The sequence below is a fragment of the Mustelus asterias genome, chromosome 6 (genome assembly GCF_964213995.1).
Source record: "Mustelus asterias chromosome 6, sMusAst1.hap1.1, whole genome shotgun sequence".
In the NCBI taxonomy this organism is placed as follows: domain Eukaryota; kingdom Metazoa; phylum Chordata; class Chondrichthyes; order Carcharhiniformes; family Triakidae; genus Mustelus; species Mustelus asterias.
The window spans coordinates 112,789,659-112,806,902 of NC_135806.1; the positions used below are offsets into that span (position 1 = coordinate 112,789,659).

A 17,244-nucleotide genomic window follows, 5' to 3' on the forward strand; every position below is an offset into this window, starting at 1 on the left:
TAGAGTGCTGAGACATCCATTGTGACGAGGAGCGCTCCTGGTTCAACTGCTCCATGTGTGCCGAGTTTCTGTAGGAAGTCCGTCGTGTCGCGACAAAAGCTGGGGGTTCTTTGTACAATGGGTTTCAGGATGCCCTCGACATAGCCGGAGAGGTTCTCGCACAGGGTCCCATTGCCCGATCATTGTCCATTGTCCGCAGTAAAATTGCCCTTAGTGTCCTGGGATGTGTAGATCCAAAATATGGTAAAATATGTGGGTGCGATTGTGGTTGGTGCGGACTCGATGGGCCGAATGGCCTCTTTCTGTACTGTGTGGTTTCTATGAAATGCCAGATATTTTTATTCAATTTCCACCATCTGCTGTGATGGGATTTGAACCTGCGTCGCTGGAACATTAGCTGAGTTGCTGGATTAACAGCCTTGCGACAATACCACTAGGCTATCACCTCCCCCCCTCTCAGTGCGTAAAGCCGCACTCTGTCCTGCAGAGGGGGCACCATGGCCAACGGGCGCGCGGATTGACGTGGCGTCGGTTTGACGTTAGGCGCTTTCGAGTGACGTCACCACGTTGCGGGGGACGTCAGGCGGCCAGATACTAAGATGGCGGGCGGCGTTGAGCTTGCAAAGTACAGCGGGCTTGCCGCCATTGTTTCTCAGTTTGACGGAGCGCGAAATGAATTGTGCTTGCGGGAAGGATGTAGTGGGTGCTGGGCAGTAACGTGATTTATTTGCTTTTTTAGGTCTGTCATGTGAGAGCCAGGGTCAAATCTCGTGTTTGAGGCGCGGAGAGTTGGGAGCTGGGCCTCTTCTCGTTGATTTTCATGGTAAGCCAGAGAGGGGAAGAGAGAGAGCCCACCGGGCCTCTGGTTCCGAGACACCCCATAATGTGCATTAAGGAAAGGGGACTGGGACTGGAGCGGCAGCTTGTCTGGCAGGAGGCAGGGCAATGTTCCTGGTGCTGATAGAATTGAGTTCAGATCTACCGGAAATGTTAATCTGCATCTCTCCCTGTGTATCCCCAGTATTTTCTTTTGATTTTATTAATTATTGTCACATGCATTAGTATACAGTGAAATGTATTGTTTGTTGCACGCTATACAGACTACTTTCTGTTCCAATTCACAGTTTTGCAGATGGTCCAACAAGTAGTTAAGGCAAACAGCATTTTGGCCCAAAGGGGTTGGAGTTTAATGATAGGGAGGTTTTATTGCAATTGCACAGGGTGTTGGTGAGGCCTCACCTGGGGAAGTATGTATAGTTTTGGTCCCCCCCCCCCCCCCATCTTAAAAAGGATATAGTAGCATTGGAGGCAATCAGAAGGAGATTCACCAGGCTAATTTCTGGGATGAGATGGTTGTCCTATTAAAAAAGACTAAATGCCTTGGTCTGCGAGCCTTGGAGTTTAGAAGGGTAAGGGGTGTAAAACATAGAAACTCTAAGTAGGAGTAGGCCATTTGGCCTTTCGAGCCTGCTCCACCATTAATTTTGATCGTGGTTGATCATTGAATTCAATATCCCGATTTTCCCCATCCCTTTAGCCCCAAGAGCTATATCTAATTTCTTGAAATCAGACAATGTTTTGGCATCAACTACATTCTGTGGTAGTGAATTCCACACATTCACCACCCTCTGGGTGAATAAATTTTTCCTCACCACAGTTCTAAAAGGTTTCCCCTTGTCCTCAAACTATGACCCCTCATTTTGGATTCCCCCCACCATTGGGCACATTCTTTCTGAATCTACCCTATCTAACCCTGTTAGAATTTTATAAGTTTCTATGAGATTCCCCCCTCAGTCTTCTAAACTCTAGTGAATATAATTCTAACCAAATTAGTCTCTCATATGACAGACCTGCCATCCCAGGAATCAGCCTAGTAACCTTTGCTGTACTCTTGGCTTAATCAAACCTATAATACCCTGAAGGAGCTTGACAGGGTAGATGGTGAGATGTTGTCACTACTGGGAGAGTCTTGAACGAGGGGACATAGCGACAGGATAATAGGCCGATCATTTAGAACTTGAGATGTGTAGAAGTTGCTTCTCACAGAGGGTGGTGAATTTCTGGAATTCTGTGCCCCAAGGTGTGGTGGAGGCTGGATCATTAGAAGTATTTTAAAGTGGAGATGGATGAATATTTGATAGATCAATAAATAGAGGGCTATGAGGAAATGGCACAGAGAAGGAGTTGGGGCTGGTATAGATCGGCCATGATTATTGAATGGCGGGGCAGGCTTGAAGGGCCTGGTGGCCTACTCCTATTTCTTGTGTTCTCTGGCAAAGTAGGTCATGAAGCAGTCATACTTTACAATTACCAACTCATTGTAAACAGTTGAAAGAGTTTTCTTTTCATTATTTTTACTCCACTTTTAAAGTTACAAAGCCAATGCCCAGAGTGGACCAGGCGGACCCAAATCCATTCCTTGCTTGCTCCAAAAAACAAATTCAAATTTCAGTTGAATCCAATTCGTGGTCCCCACAAGAGAGACAAACAAGATCCAAGCTGACAAGATAGGGCCCTGTACATCATCTTGGGCTTGATTTTAGCCAAAAGGCCACAGAGCAATTTAAACCAGTTGAAAAAGTGTCATGCCAGGTAGCATTACTGCAAATGTTTCCACTAAGCAAGAAACTGCAGGTTTGTGTGCAGTCCTTGCACAGGTTCACCCCTTTAAGTTTGTGTGTATGTGCATGCGTGTGTGTATCCAAAGCATTCCACAAATAGGACTGATATTGACTTATCAATATTGGAGGTACGACGTTTTGAAGAGCATTTGGAATGGGAGTGTCAAAGGTCCAACAGTTGTCTTGTGTCTGGGAGCAGTGTGAAATAGGGGTTACAAAAGTTCCAAGAATACTGCATGAGTATGTTTTAGAAACGCTGTGAAAAGAGGATGTAGGCAAGATTTGAGATTGATGGAACAACTTTGATTTGATTTATTATTGCCACATGTGTTAGCATACAGTGAAAAGTATTGTTTCTTGCGTGCTATACAGACAAAGCATACTGTTCATAGAGAAGGAAATGAGAGAGTGCAGAATGTAGTGTTACAGTCATAGCTAGGGTGTAGAGAAAGATCAACTTAATGCAAGGTAGGTTCATTCAAACGTCTGATGGCAGTAGGGAAGAAGCTATTCTTGTTGGTTGGTACGTGACCACAGACTTCTGTATCTTTTTCCCAACGGAAGAAGGTGGAAGAGAAAATGTCCGGGGTGTGGTGGGGTCCTTAATTATGCTGGCTGCTTTGCCAAGGCAGCGGGAAGTGTAGACAGAGTCAATGGGTGGCAGGCTGGTTTGCGTGATGGATTGGGCTGCGTTCACGACCCTGGGGTAACACAGGAAATGAGAAAGCTGTTTAGCCCGAGAGCCTGTTCTGCTGTTAAATGAGATCATGACTGTGATTTAACCCAATATACCCATCTATATTCCTTGACAACTTTGATTAACAATCACATTTTCAGCTTTAAAATTAACAATTGATCTCACAGCAATTTTATTTTATTCATTCTTGAATTGACATTTCAGAAGGGTTTTCCACCTTTTGTGTATAGAACTGTTTCATGATTTCACTCCTTGTGAAATTATGTCTCTCTAAAATACAATTTATAGACTATGCTCCCTAGTCCTAAGACTCCATAGCAACACTTAAGAAGCTTGGCACCATCCACGACAAAGCAGGCCTCTTGATTGGCAAATCATCCACAAACGTTTCACTCCCTCTAGCAGCAGTATGTACCATCATCAAGATGCACTGCAGGAACTCATCCAGACTCCTCACCTTTCAAAGCCATGACTTCTACCATCTGGATGAACAAAGGCAGCAAACATATGGGAACACTATCACATGCAACTTCCCCTCCAAGCCACTCACCATTTCACCTTGGAGCTATATAGCCTTTCCTTCATTGTTACTGGATCAAAATCCTGGAACTGTTTCCTTCCTAACAGCAATGTGGGTGTACTTGCACTGCAGGGACTGCAGCAGTTCAAGAAGGCAGCTCTCAAGCATCTTCTCAAGGGCAATTAGGGATGGGCAATAAATGCTGGCCTATGATGTGATGCCCACATCTCTTGAATGAATAAAACAAACAGCAGAAATAGTTTCTCATTCATCTACCCTTGATCCCCCTTAATATCTTTGACTCAATCACCCACAACCGTGTCGATTTCTCCTGCAATATCTGCTCACAATTTAAGCCTTGGAATCCCGGTATTGTGGTAAATCTACTCTGCACTCCCCTTCATGACCAGTATATCCTTTCTAAGATGTGCTGAGAGCTGCTCATAGTATGCTAGGTGGGATCTTTCCTAGGCTTTGTATAACTGAAGCATGGCATCTTACCCCCTTGTATTCTAATGTTCTAAATGTGTAGGCCAGCATTCCATTAGCCTTTTAAAATTATTTTCTATACCTCTGCATTACCTTTAAATGAGCTGTGTGCCGTCACCCTAAATCTCTTTAAACCTTGCTAACTTTTCACTGTTTAGAAGGTACACTGTTCTATTGTTTTCAGGCCCAGATTGGATAATCGCCACATTTGACTACATTGAAATCCATTTGCAACAGGTTTATCCAATAATTTAGTCTATCAGTACTTTATAATTTTTTTCTGCTTCCACCTTCACTGCCTGCAGTGCCACTGTTGTGTCATTAGCAAATTTGGATATGTAGCTTTCTAACCATCATCTAAGTCATGAATAAAACATGTTGAATAGTTGAAGCCCTGAGGCAGATTTTTGTGGGACACGACAAGCCTTGTATTGCCAATTAATATATCTACCTATTATCCCTACTTTCGGTCTCCTGCGACTCAACCAATTTCCTAACCAGGTAAATAATTTACCTTCTAATCCATAGGTTTCAATTTTGGCAAATCTCTTATGAAGGGCTTTATTAAGTGTCTCATGAAAGTTCACGTAAGTAGCACAATAGACATTCTCCGTGTCATTCAGAAATTCAGATTCGTCAGGCATGACCGATCTTTTACAAATCCGTTGGGTCTCTTTGATTAGCTGAACATTTTCAAGTTGTTCAGTCACCCTATCCTTATTATCGCCACTAGTAATTTCCCAATAGCAGATGTTAGGATAACTGATCTATAATTGACAGGTCCTTTCTAATCCTCCCACCATTGCAACTTTTGTATGTTTTTTTTAACACTCTAAAGGTGTACACACTGTTAAATGTGACTCATCACTCAATTATTATCTGATACAGAGCACTGAGAAAGTGATCTGGAGGTTTATGGATCTGGAAGTAAGCGAGATGAGATTCTGCAGTGCAATTGAACTGAAGGAACATTTTGACACATTGAGAGGTCAGTTTCTGGAATGTTTTTTTAAGTGTGCAGTAGTAGAGTCAAATGATGTGAAGCAGGGACGCAAACTGCAGTTTGATCCCTTTGAAGCCATCAGGTTCCAACTCCTCTGCTGCCACCATATTCTGACCCATCTGTGTGCACATTTAGTGTCTTTAAATGCCCCATCAGTTTCCCCAATGACTGCTAGTTTCTGGACATGTTTCTGCTTAAAAACCTTCAAACATAACTTTGCTGCTTTAACATATTGGACTGGGTACAAACTTTCCTTAATCATTCCTCATCACCAGAATCAAAAAATATAACACATGAGTGAGTTTGCCATTTATACAGCTTTCATTAAACAAGCTTCCATGAATGCTAAACAAATTATCTTTTAAAAATTTAAATTTAATCCATAATTTCTTAACAGTCCTTTGGATAAAACAAAGAAACTCTTAAGTACTTACAACATGAGGATAGGTACCCTTCAACTTTTATTGATACACGTGTACTGACATTCAGCAAACTAAACATGTTCCGAGAGCAAAGATGTGATTGAAGGTAAGAATTAACAGTTGGACCTAAGTTTTTCTGAGGGGCCATGGCCTTGAAGCAAAAAAACTGAAATGAAGGTGTTAAAGTGAGCAATTCTAATCGTGTTACGTGAAATGTGCATTTTAATTTTTGTAAAAAATATGCAATTTTTAAAGCATTTTGAGTGATTTAGTTGTTTTATGGACAATGAGAGACAATAGAGAATTTCATTGTTAGTTGAGACAAATTGTAATAACAAAGTGAAGTTTGTTGATAGGAAGTATGTGTAACTTTATTTAAACTGTTAGTGGTATAGTTTCCTGTGCAAGCACAGGAGATGTAACCTCCTTCCTTCCTGTCCAGGGTTCCAAACATTCCTTCCCAGTCAGACAGCAATTTACTTGTACTTTAAAGTAAATGTCCGGTATTCACTGCTTACAATGTCGTCACCTCTACGTTGGGAAGATCAAACATAGGTTGGGCAATTGCTTTGCAGAACACCTCCACCCAATCCGCAAAAGCATCTCTAGCTTTTGGTCACCTGTCATTTTAATTCCCTGGCTTATTCTTATTCCTTTGTCCTTGGCCTCCTAATAAAGCTCAGCGGAAATGTAAGGAACTTATCTCAACTTTTAATCTTCCATCCATCCATTCCACTCTAGACTATCAGAGATCTCCTCAGCCTTTTTACCTCTCTCCATGTGTTTCCTTCAGAGGCAATTTAGAGACTTAGATGATGGGAGAAAGAGTTACATATTCAAGTTTGTCAAAGAAGCAATGACAGGTGGTATTATAAGCAGTGTAGTGAGAAATATAAAATTAGATATTAATAAATAAAGTGAATAGCAAAACTGGTAAAAGGATTTCAATACAGGCAAGTGTCAGACAATCTTTGGACCTAAAAGGGTAGTTCAGGCTGCTTTCTAAGTGGTAAAAAGCTAGAAGTAGTTGAGGTCCAAAGAAATGTTGGGGTCCATGTACAGAGAACATCAAAATCAAAAACGTTGGTGGAATGCCTACCTGTTATATCCAGAAGCTGAATGCAAAAGATTAGATAGATGTCATGCTGCAGAAATTACAAGTCCTGGTTAAACCACATCCCGAGTACTTTGTTCCCAGTTCTGGGCACCACATCTTTTGAAAGGAGTGCAGTATTTGTTTTTTATAATGATACTGGACTTCAAAGGTTAAATTACGAGGAGAAATTGCACAAACTATATTGCATCTCCTGCAATTTAGACCATGGGTGGGGTGATTTGATAGATATAAACATATTTCTGCTGGTTGGGTCATCTAGGACAGGGACGTAGTCTAGAAATGAGAGCCAGACCTTTCAGGAATACATTCAGGCAACACTTCTACATGCAAAAAATTGGTAGAAGTTTGGAACCATCTCCCACAAATAACAGTCCAAGCTAGGTCAAATGTTAACTTTGAAAGTGAGATTGTTGATTTCTGTTTACCAAAGGTATTAAGGCATATGGAGTTAGGGCACTAGTCAGCCATGACCTAATTGAATGGCAGAACAGGCAGGTTTTGCTCTGTGGCGCAGGAACAGCTCACACCGTTCACCTCTCTGACAGGTATCCACAGACTTTCCAAGGACTTGGCAGCAAAGATTTCCTCTAATTTGGCATCTGTTTCTGCACAACGCCATCCACAGAGGACTGTAGTGTCTGAGAGCAGGATAGTCTCATCAACCGGATTGATGAATCCTCACTGAGATATGCAGTCTAAACCAGGCAGTAGAAAGCAAAATATATAAATTAGATTGTGGAGGAGCGTGGATCTTTGGCAGTAACTTTGGGATTGCTATGTTTAACTGTAGATGTGTGTATTCCAAAGATTGCTGAGAGATTTTCTCTGTAATAGTGAATGCTGCTGATCTCATTTTGTTTCTCTTTGCAAATTCTGTGCTTTTACATAGAATATACAGCAAAGAAACAGGCCTTTCACTTTGATCGTAGTCATATTTATTTGTTTTAAAATTCATTTTAAAAATTAAGTTAGAATAAGGATGAGCACCACAAAAATCTTCAATTTCCACCCAAAACAAAGTGGTTTGCAATGCAGTCTTGCTGCAGATTATGACTATTCAAATGTAGCAGGCAATTTACAGTGACCAAACATGCTCTTGACTGCAGTTAGAGTTTTGAGAGGGCAGGAAAATGCCTGGTTCCTACACTGAGATGGCCAGCAGGTTGGACTTGCAGGGGCAGAAAGCTAGTTTCTGAGTTGGGCCGCAAATTACCCCTTCTGATCCTGTTGCTTTCCCACTGTGCCCTGATAACCTGTATTTCCTGATAACCTGCACTTTTAAGGTGAGTGGGGCACCTGCAGGAAGGTAACAAGGACAAATCTGCAACTTTAGTTGAAAACCTGAATGGGGAGAGTAGTGATACCATCAGACCAAGTCAATAGGGTGATGGAACAGGGCCAAAAGAAATCCCGGCAGGTAAATTTTTTTATAGCTGCATGAACTAAGATAAGCTGAAGGGATGCGCAACAAATCCTTGGTCTTCCCTCGTCACGAGTTGTCCCCACTCCCAAAAGTGTTACTTTCACCCCTCATCTACCTTGGACTGTTGGGTTCCCATCCTGTGGGTCCCTGGCCATGAGTTGTACTTGCTGTGTTCCTACTTCTGCCTGTGGTCAGAAAGTAGATCTTGGTCATCTTTGTGCAGGTCAAATGAGGGCCAGCTGTTGAGAACAACTAGGCCCTGAAGTTGGGTGTTCCACCAACTTCAAGGAATGTATGCACCATACGTACCCTCCCTCAATTAATGTCTGAAAGATGTGGAAGAGTAACTTGTTTCAATAGCTCATGTACCATTCATTTCACAATTAAAGTATTCGTTGTCGATCCCTTGTTAATGTGTACATTAATGAGCTTCCTTATACCTGGTGATGGAATCCGCTAAGAGAATGCAATTGGTACTGGTCTGCAGTCACCTCAAATCTCTGATATCCAAGACTGGTAATTAATAGTTAATTAGATAACATGGAAGGTATCTGTTTGGAGGTTAGAATTGTGATTACTTCATGTACTTTTGAAATTACCCATCAGTTTCTAATGTGGTACCAGATGATTTTTTTTTTTGCTGGGAAATCCAATGATTTTTGACTGTTGCCTTCTGCATCAGCTTTCTAATTCAACATTAGGTTTGAAAAGATGGTTGAACACTTACAAAGTGCAGGAAAAAGTCCTGCAGGCACATTCTTATGTACTTTGTTCTAGTAATCTCCTAAGTTTATTATATTTCTGATTTCATTTTAATTAAAATGTAATAATACCTGTAAAACCTAGTGCTACCAGACTTATTGCAGGAAATAAATCAGTGTCATGGCCTGGAGCGGTTCAAGAAGTTGCCTCGCCGCCACCACCTCCAGGACAATTTGGGATGGACACGAAATGCTGGCCTAGCCAGCGATACCCACGCCCCGTGAAGGAATGAAGAAAATAAAATGTCATGCTTTGCTGTGATTAAAAGCAAGTATTAGGTGTGGCTCAGTTGGTAGCATTCTCACTCTGACTCACAAGGTTCTGGGTTCAAGTCCCTCTTCAGCGTCTGAGTACAAAAATCAAGACTGATCCTCCAGTGCAGCACTAAGGGAGCGCTGCACTGCCTTAGGTACTACCTCGAGACATTAAACTCAGGACCCGTCCACCTGCTCGGGTCGCTGTCAAGGACCTTGTGGCAATATTTCGAAGAGGAATAGGGAAGTGTTAACCCAGTGTCCTAGCCAACATTTATCCCTCAAATATTTCAAAACAAAAAACAGATTATCTGGCCATATTGCGCATTTGGATATCACGTTTCCTACGTTACAGCAATGACCACGCGTCAAAAAGTAATTCGTTTATTGTAAAGTGCTTGATTTCCAGTGGTTGTGAAAAGCCTTTCTTTTAAAAGGATGCTTTGTTCTGATTTTGTGCAGGTTTAGGGTTTTAAGATGGCAACCACAGATGGGGACCTACACTCAGATCCTGATTCTGAGCTTCAGTATTTAAGGCAGAAGGTCAAAAATCTGCAGGAAGAATTAACATCTTGTAAAAGCCAGATTCACACTTTACAGAAAGAACTAAATCGCACAGAGTGTTACAATGAAGACCTACAAAAGCAGGTAAGCTTTAATATTGTCAGAAAATATATACAATGACGTCTGGTGTAATATTAAAAGTCTGAATGAAACGTGTCAAATGATAGCTTTTATGTCTGTAGCTGATGTAGAATTGTTGCAGCACAGGAGGAGGTCATTCGGCACGTTATGTTTATGTTGGCCCTCTGATGGAGCTATTCGCATAGTGCCACTCCTGCCTTTTCTCTGCAGCCCTGCAAATATTTCCTTTTCAGATAAAGATGCATTTCCCTTTTGAATGCCTCAATTGACCCTGCTTACACCACATTCTAGATCCTGACTACTTGCTGCATGAAATTACTTTTCTTCTTGTTGCCATTGCTTCTTTTGCCAATTGCCTTAAATCTTTGCCCTCTGGTTCTCAATCCTTCCTTCGGTGGGAACAGTTTATCCCTATCTACTTGTGATTTTTAATATTTCTATCAAATCTACTCTTGACTTCTTCAAGGAGAACTGTCCCAACTTATGCAGTCGCCAAGCAACTGAAGTTCCTCATCCCTGGAACCACGTGAATCTTCTCTTCACCCTCTCTCATTCCTTCCTAAAGTGTAATGCACAGAACTGGGTGTAATGCTTTGGTTGAGGCTGAACCAGTGTTTTATACAAGTTTCAACATATCAATTGGAGCATAGAGTACAAAGGTTAAAGCCCAGGATATCATATGCTTTATTAACTGCGCTCTCACCTTGTCCTGTCACCTTCAATGATTTATGCACATATACATCTGGCCTTGCACCTACTTTAGAATTATACCCTTCATTTTATATTATCTCTCTGCGTTCTTCCTACCAAAATTAATTACATTACACTGATTTCATCTGTCACTTATCTGTGCATTCTACCATCCTATCAAATCTACACTTGACCTCCTCTTCAAGGAGAACTGTCCCAACTTCTGTAGTCTTTAAGTAACTGAAGTTCCTTATCCCTGGAACCATCTTGTGAATCTTCTCTTGAAGATATATGGTGGTTGAAGTTCTTCACCATCCTCCTCATGGTCCACAACACTTCCAAGTTTTGTATCATTCAAAAACGTTGAAATTGTGCACTCTAGGCCAAGGTCATTAATATGCATTAAGAAGAGCAGGAGTCCTAACACTGATCCCTGGGGAACCCACTATAAGCTTTCCTCCACTCTGATAAATAACAGTTCACCACTACTCTTTGTTTCCTATCACTCAGCCAGTTTTGCATCCATGTTGACACTATTCCATTACCTCTATCACAAGTCTGTTGAGCAATATCAAATACATTTTGGAAGTCCATTAACAGCATTACCCTCATCAATCCTCTCTGAGGGTTTAACTAACTTGCAAATTAGTTAAACATGATTTGCCCTTAACAAATCTATTCTGGCTGTCCTTAATTAACCTTCAGTTTCCCAAGTGATTTTTAATATTGTCCAAAATTGTTTCTAAAGGCTTCCCCACTAAGGATAAACTGTATTTGCTGGGTTGATCTTTACATCCTTTTTTTGAACAAGTGCACAGCATTTGCAATTATCCAATCTTCTGGCACCCTTGAGTCCAAGGGAAATTCTGGCCAGTGCCTCTGCCACTTTCGCTCACTCCCTTCAGTATCCTTGGATGCATCCAATCCAATCCTGGAACCTTATCAATTTTAAATATGGACAACCTATCCACTGCCATCATCTTATCAATGCTGTTAATTAGAAAGCAGCAGCATGTTATACTCAGCAATTTTAAATCTGATTCAGTTTGCACTAAATTTCCGCTTTGCAGTATTAATTCAAGTACCGGAATAATTCAGCCTTTTAGTACAAAAAATGACTAAATTATGAGCAAGCCATTTTTAGCAGATCTCCTGTGGCATTGTTCACTGAATAAGCTGTTTCCTGACATGTAACCATTGATTTAGTGGTTGAATAAGAGCAATTGAAAAGTTTGATGTGAATGAAAGTGGTCTTTTGTGTTTAACGTTTGGAATTATGTTTACATTTTAATTCGAAAAGCATTGCTTTAACAAAATGTTTGTTTATCTATGTACTCAGTTTCACATGTTGCTTTTTTAAAATTTAGGATAGTAGTGTGATGTTCCAAGTGAGTATAGGTGGATGGGTTTTAGATAGCTTGGTAGCATTGAAGTGGAATCCTGGAACATTGAGGAAGTGGTGCAAAGTGTGTGGTGTCATAGAAATGAAGCAGTATTAACAGGGTTCTTTGTTTTCGGAGTAAACCTTGTCACTACTACAGGAATGTAATTAGTGGAAGGACAGTTTTAAGTGTAGAATTGACAAGGATGTGATTTTTGGGTGCAACAAACTTTTGGAGTGGTGTGCTGGCAAGTTATTGGAGTGTTGGGGAGATGAGTTGCTAGGTGTCAGCATTGGAATGGGGACTCCAGAGGATAGGAGCAGAAGGTTTATGGTCTTTGAGGTACTAGCTCTGATACTATTGGTGGAGGGTGTTGCAGGATGCGGCAGCAATAGGGTTAGTTACATGTGTTTGGGACTGGAAGAGAGTACAAGAATTGACCACCCTTTCAGGCAGAGAGTTCCAGTTTCCAATTTCACCCTCTGGATAAAAAAGATTTCCTTCTATTTCTTCTTACTCTCCTGTCCCTTATCGTAAATCTATGCCCCCCCCCCCCCCCCACTGGTTATTGACCCCTCTACAAGTGGGGGGGGGGGGGGGGGGTGGTTTCCTCCTTGTATACCCAATCTATGTCCCTTTTACTTGTGTACACCTGGATCAGGTCCCCCCTCAGCCTTTTCTACTCTAATGAAACAACAAGGGCGGCACGGTAGCACAGTGGTTAGAGCTGCTGCTTCACAGCTCCAGGGACCTGGGTTCGATTCCTGGCTTGGGTCACTGTCTGTGTGGAGTTCGCACATTCTCCTCGTGTCTGTGTGGGTTTCCTCCGGATGCTCCGGTTTCTCCCCTCAGTCCAAAGATGTGCGGATTAGGTTCATTGGCCATGCTAAAATTGCCCCTTAGTGTCCTGAGATGCGTAGGTTAGTGGGTAAAATATGTAGGGATATGGGGGTAGGGCCAGGGTGGGATAGTGGTCGATGCAGACTCAATGGGCCGAATAGCCTCTTTCTGTACTGTAGGGTTTCTATGATATCTTTCTATGATAACTCCAGTCTAATCAGCCTCTCTTCACAACTGAAGCACTCCAGCCCAGTTAACATCCTGGTGAATCTCCTCTGCACCCCCTCTAGTGCAGTCACACCCTTCCTATAGGGTGGCAACCAGAACTGCACACAGTATTCTAGCTTTGGCCTAATGAGCATTTTATACAGCTCCATCATTACCTCCCTACTCTTGCAGACTATGCCTTAGCTAATGAAGGCAAGCATCCTATGTGCCTTCTTAACCATCTTATCTGCCTGTCCTGCTGCCTTCAAAGATCTATGAACATGAACCCAACTGTTCCTCTTGACCTCTACTTCCTAGGGTCCTACTGTTCATTGTGTATTCCTTTGCCTTGTTAGTCCCCCAGAAAAAGCATCAGCTCAAACTTTGTCCTGTTTTGCACATGGGTGACTTTAACATGCATATTGACTGGATTACCCAACTTGGCAAGGGTAGCCTTGAGGAATGATTCATAGTGTATGAGAGATTGTCTCTTACAGCAGCAACCAGAGAACTGGCTACTTTAGATCTGGTATTATCTAATGAGGAAGGATTGATTAATGGCCTTGTAGTTAAGGATCCATTTGGAAGGAGTGATTTCAGCATGATAGAATTTCATATTCAGATTGGAACTGAGAGGACAGAATCACATACTTGAGTTTTAGCATTGGGCAAGGGTAATTATGCAGGCCTAAGGAAAGAGTTAGCCCAAGTGAACTGGGCAAGAGTATTAAAGGGGAAGACTAGAAGACAGTGGCAGTTGTTTAGGGAGGTATTAAAGACATCTCAACTGAGGTACATTTCTGAGAGGAAACTGAATTGTAAAAAGATGAAAAATCATCCATGGCTTAAGGAAATCAAGGATAATATAAGGGCAAAAATGAGGGCATATACTGCAAAGGTTAGTGGCAGCATGGAGGATTGGGAGAATTTCAAACACCAACAAAAAGTGACTAAATACAAGATCAAAAATGCTAAAATGGACCATGAAAGGAAGCTAGCTGAAAACATAAACACGACACCAAAAGTGTCTATAAAGAGGAAGAGAATAGTGAAAGTAGATGTTGGCCCTTTAGAGGATGGAAATGGTGGGGTAATAATGGGAAACTCAGAGATGGCAGAGGCACTAAACCAATACTTTGTCTCTGTCTTCACAGTAGAATATAATTCTGTCCCAAAAACTGCAATTAATACAATGGAACTTGGTGATGTTACTATAACCAGGGAGAAGGTACTCAGTAAACTGAAGGGTTTAAAAGTAGGTAAGTTCCTGGGACCTGATGGCCTGCACCCTAGGGTGTTAAAGGAGGTGACAGCAGAGATAGTGGATGGATTAGCTATGATGTTCCAAAATTCCCTGAGTTTCAGAAAGGTACCAATGGACTGGAAACATGCTAATGTGACGTCGTTATTCAAGAAAGGAGAGAGGCAAAAAGTGGGAAACTATAGACCAGTCAGCTTGACCTCCGTGATGGGAAAGTTGCTGGAGTCAATCGTTAAGGAGGTGACTGAACATCTGGAAGAGCAAAGTTCAATTCACCAGTGTGAGCACGGTTTTGTGAAGGGCAAGTCTTGTTTGACAAACCTGCTGGAGTTCTTTGAGGATGCAACCAGCAAGCTAGATAATAGGGGTCCTGTGGATGTGATCTCTCTGGACTTCCAGAAAGGTGCCACACAAGACTGATTCAGAAGGTTTGATCCCACAGGGTTGGTGGTAGAGTAGTGGCTTGGATTGAGAATTGGCTGACTGATAGTTGGGATAAATGGATCCTTCTCCAGTTGGCGATCTGCAATTAGTGGGGTCTCGCAGGGTTCAGTTCTCGGATCACAACTATTTACAATCTATATACAAGCAGGGACAGAGTGTAACTGAGCAAAATTTGCTGACGACACAAAAATAGGTGGGAAAGCAGGCTTTGATAAGGAGATAAAAAGTTTACAAATGGATATTGACAGGCTAGAGGAGTGGGGCAGAATCTGGCAAATGGAGTTTAATATGGATAAATGCGAAGTTATCCATTTTGGCCAGAAAAATAAAAGGTTAAATTACTATTTAAATGAGAAACCGATTCAAAAAGCAGAGGGATCTGAGTGTCCTTGTGCGTGAGTTTCAGAAAGTGGGTATGTAGGTGCAGAATGTTATAAGGAAGGCAAATGGAATATTGGCATTTATTGCAAAGGGTCTAGAGTAGAAAAGTAGAGAAGTGTTGTTACAATTGTATAAGGCATTGATAAGACCACACTTGGAAGATTGTATTCAGTTTTGGTCTCCTTCTTTGAGGAAGGGTGTGGTGGCACTGGAAGCGGTTCAGAAGAGGTTCAGATTTGAAGGGGCTGTCATATGAGGAGCAGTTCAGTAGCTTGGGCTTGTACTTGCTCGAGTACAGAAGAATGAGGGGGGATTTGATTGGGGTATATAAGATACTCAACGGGATTTATAAAATAAATGTTAACCAAATGTTCCCCCTTCTAGAACAGCCTAGAGCATAGTTGTAGAGTAAGAGGGGGGAGGTTCATGACAGAGATGAGAAGCTACTTCTCTGAGGGTTGTGAATCTATGGAACTCACTGCCCCAGAGTGCAGTGGATGCAGAATCAATCAGTGGATTCAAGAAAGAGATAGATAAATATTTGATCAAAAGTGGGGTAAAGGGCTATGGGGAAAAGACAGGGAAGTGGAGTTGGGATGAGATGGAGATCAGCCATGATCATATGGAATGGCGGAGCGGGCTCGAAGGGCTGAATTGCCTACTCTTGCTGCTTGTTCCTATCTGATCGGCCCGTCCATTTCGTCCTGTAATCTAATGCTTCCCTCCTCGCCAGTTCCCACACCACCAATTTTCATGTAATCTCCAAATTTACTCATCTTTCTTCCACATTCATGTATGGATCATTAATGTGCACTGTGAACAGCAAGGGACTCGGCACCAATCCTTGCGGTATACCATTGGACACTGACTTCCAAAAACAACCTTCGACCATCACCCTCTGTCTCCTGCCACTAATCCAATTTTGGATCCAAATTGCCCTGGATCCCATGGACTCTTACAAAGAATAATACAGGCCCTTCGGCCCACCAAGCCTGCGCTGATACGCGGTTTCTATCCCTCTGTTCACCTCCCATTCATGTATCTTATCAAGGTAAGCCTTGAATGTTGTTAATGTGCCTACACAACCTCCATTGGCAGTGCGTTCCAGAACCAGTCTCCCATACAGGATCTTGCTTTAGTGAAACCCATGTAGGCTACATGAACTGCACTGCCCTCATCCACACACCTAATCACCTTCACAAAAAATTCAGTCAAATTTTTTAGACATGCTGACTACCCCTGATTAATCCTTGTGGAGATTGATTGTGTCCCTCAGAATTTTTCTCAATAATTTCCCTAACACTGATGTTAGACTCACTGGCCTGTAGTTACCTGGTTTATCCCTGCTTCCCTCCTTAAGTAATGGTACCACGTTAGCTATCCTCCAGTTCTCTAGCATCTCTCCTGTGACCAGAGAGGGTTTGAAAATGAGCATCAGAGCCCCTTGCCCCTCTCAGCAGCCTAGGATACATCTAGTCTGGGTCTAGGGATTTATCCACTTTTAAGCCCACTAAAACCTCCTCCCTCCCAATGCTAATTTGTTTAATTATATCACAGTCCCCCTCCCTGATTTTTTTTTTTTAATACCTACATCGTCCTATAGATATATGACTAAATAATAGATTAATGATAGACTTTTTTTCATGCATTAATGATCATTATTGCCGACTGGTTGTAGAATGTTACCACATAAAGTAGTTGAGATAATAGCAAAGCTCCATTTAAGGGAAGCTAGTGAACTGCATGAGGGTTGTTGCAGTTAGCATATCTTCACGCCCATACTGTTTTTTTTACCGTTTGGGGAAGTGGTAGAAGGATTTTCAAGCTGATTATCAGCCCATTGAACCATCGTGAATGTGCCTTCTGTGGGAAACAAGTCCCGGTGTTGAACTCGAACACAGAGCTTCTGATCCAGCGATGCTGGTGCTACCACTGTGCCACAAGGCCTCCCCACCACACAAGGGTAAAAGGGATAGAAGGATTCATTGAGAAGTAGTGGGAGGAGGAACATAATCATCCTCCGAGATCAGTTGAGCTGAATGGCCTGTCTTTGTGCTAAAAATTCTATTTCATACTAATGCTTTAA

At 42.0% G+C, this 17,244-nt stretch overlaps 1 protein-coding gene across 5 annotated transcripts in view; it reads left to right on the forward strand.

Moving 5' to 3' along the window:
- The first annotated feature begins 564 nt into the window (after nt 1-564).
- The window catches only part of aggf1 (angiogenic factor with G patch and FHA domains 1), a 49,772-nt gene continuing 33,092 nt past the window's right edge, over nt 565-17,244 (forward strand). For 2 of the 5 annotated variants that reach the window (XM_078214951.1, XM_078214948.1), the window contains exons 1-3: nt 565-625; nt 740-823; nt 9,771-9,956. In XM_078214951.1, coding sequence (XP_078071077.1) covers nt 9,786-9,956 — 171 coding nt within the window. In that variant the 5' untranslated portion in view covers nt 565-625; nt 740-823; nt 9,771-9,785. Of the gene's footprint in view, nt 626-699; nt 824-5,215; nt 5,316-9,770; nt 9,957-17,244 lie in introns of those variants that run through there. The other 3 variants (XM_078214947.1, XM_078214950.1, XM_078214949.1) reach the window with 3 other exon arrangements.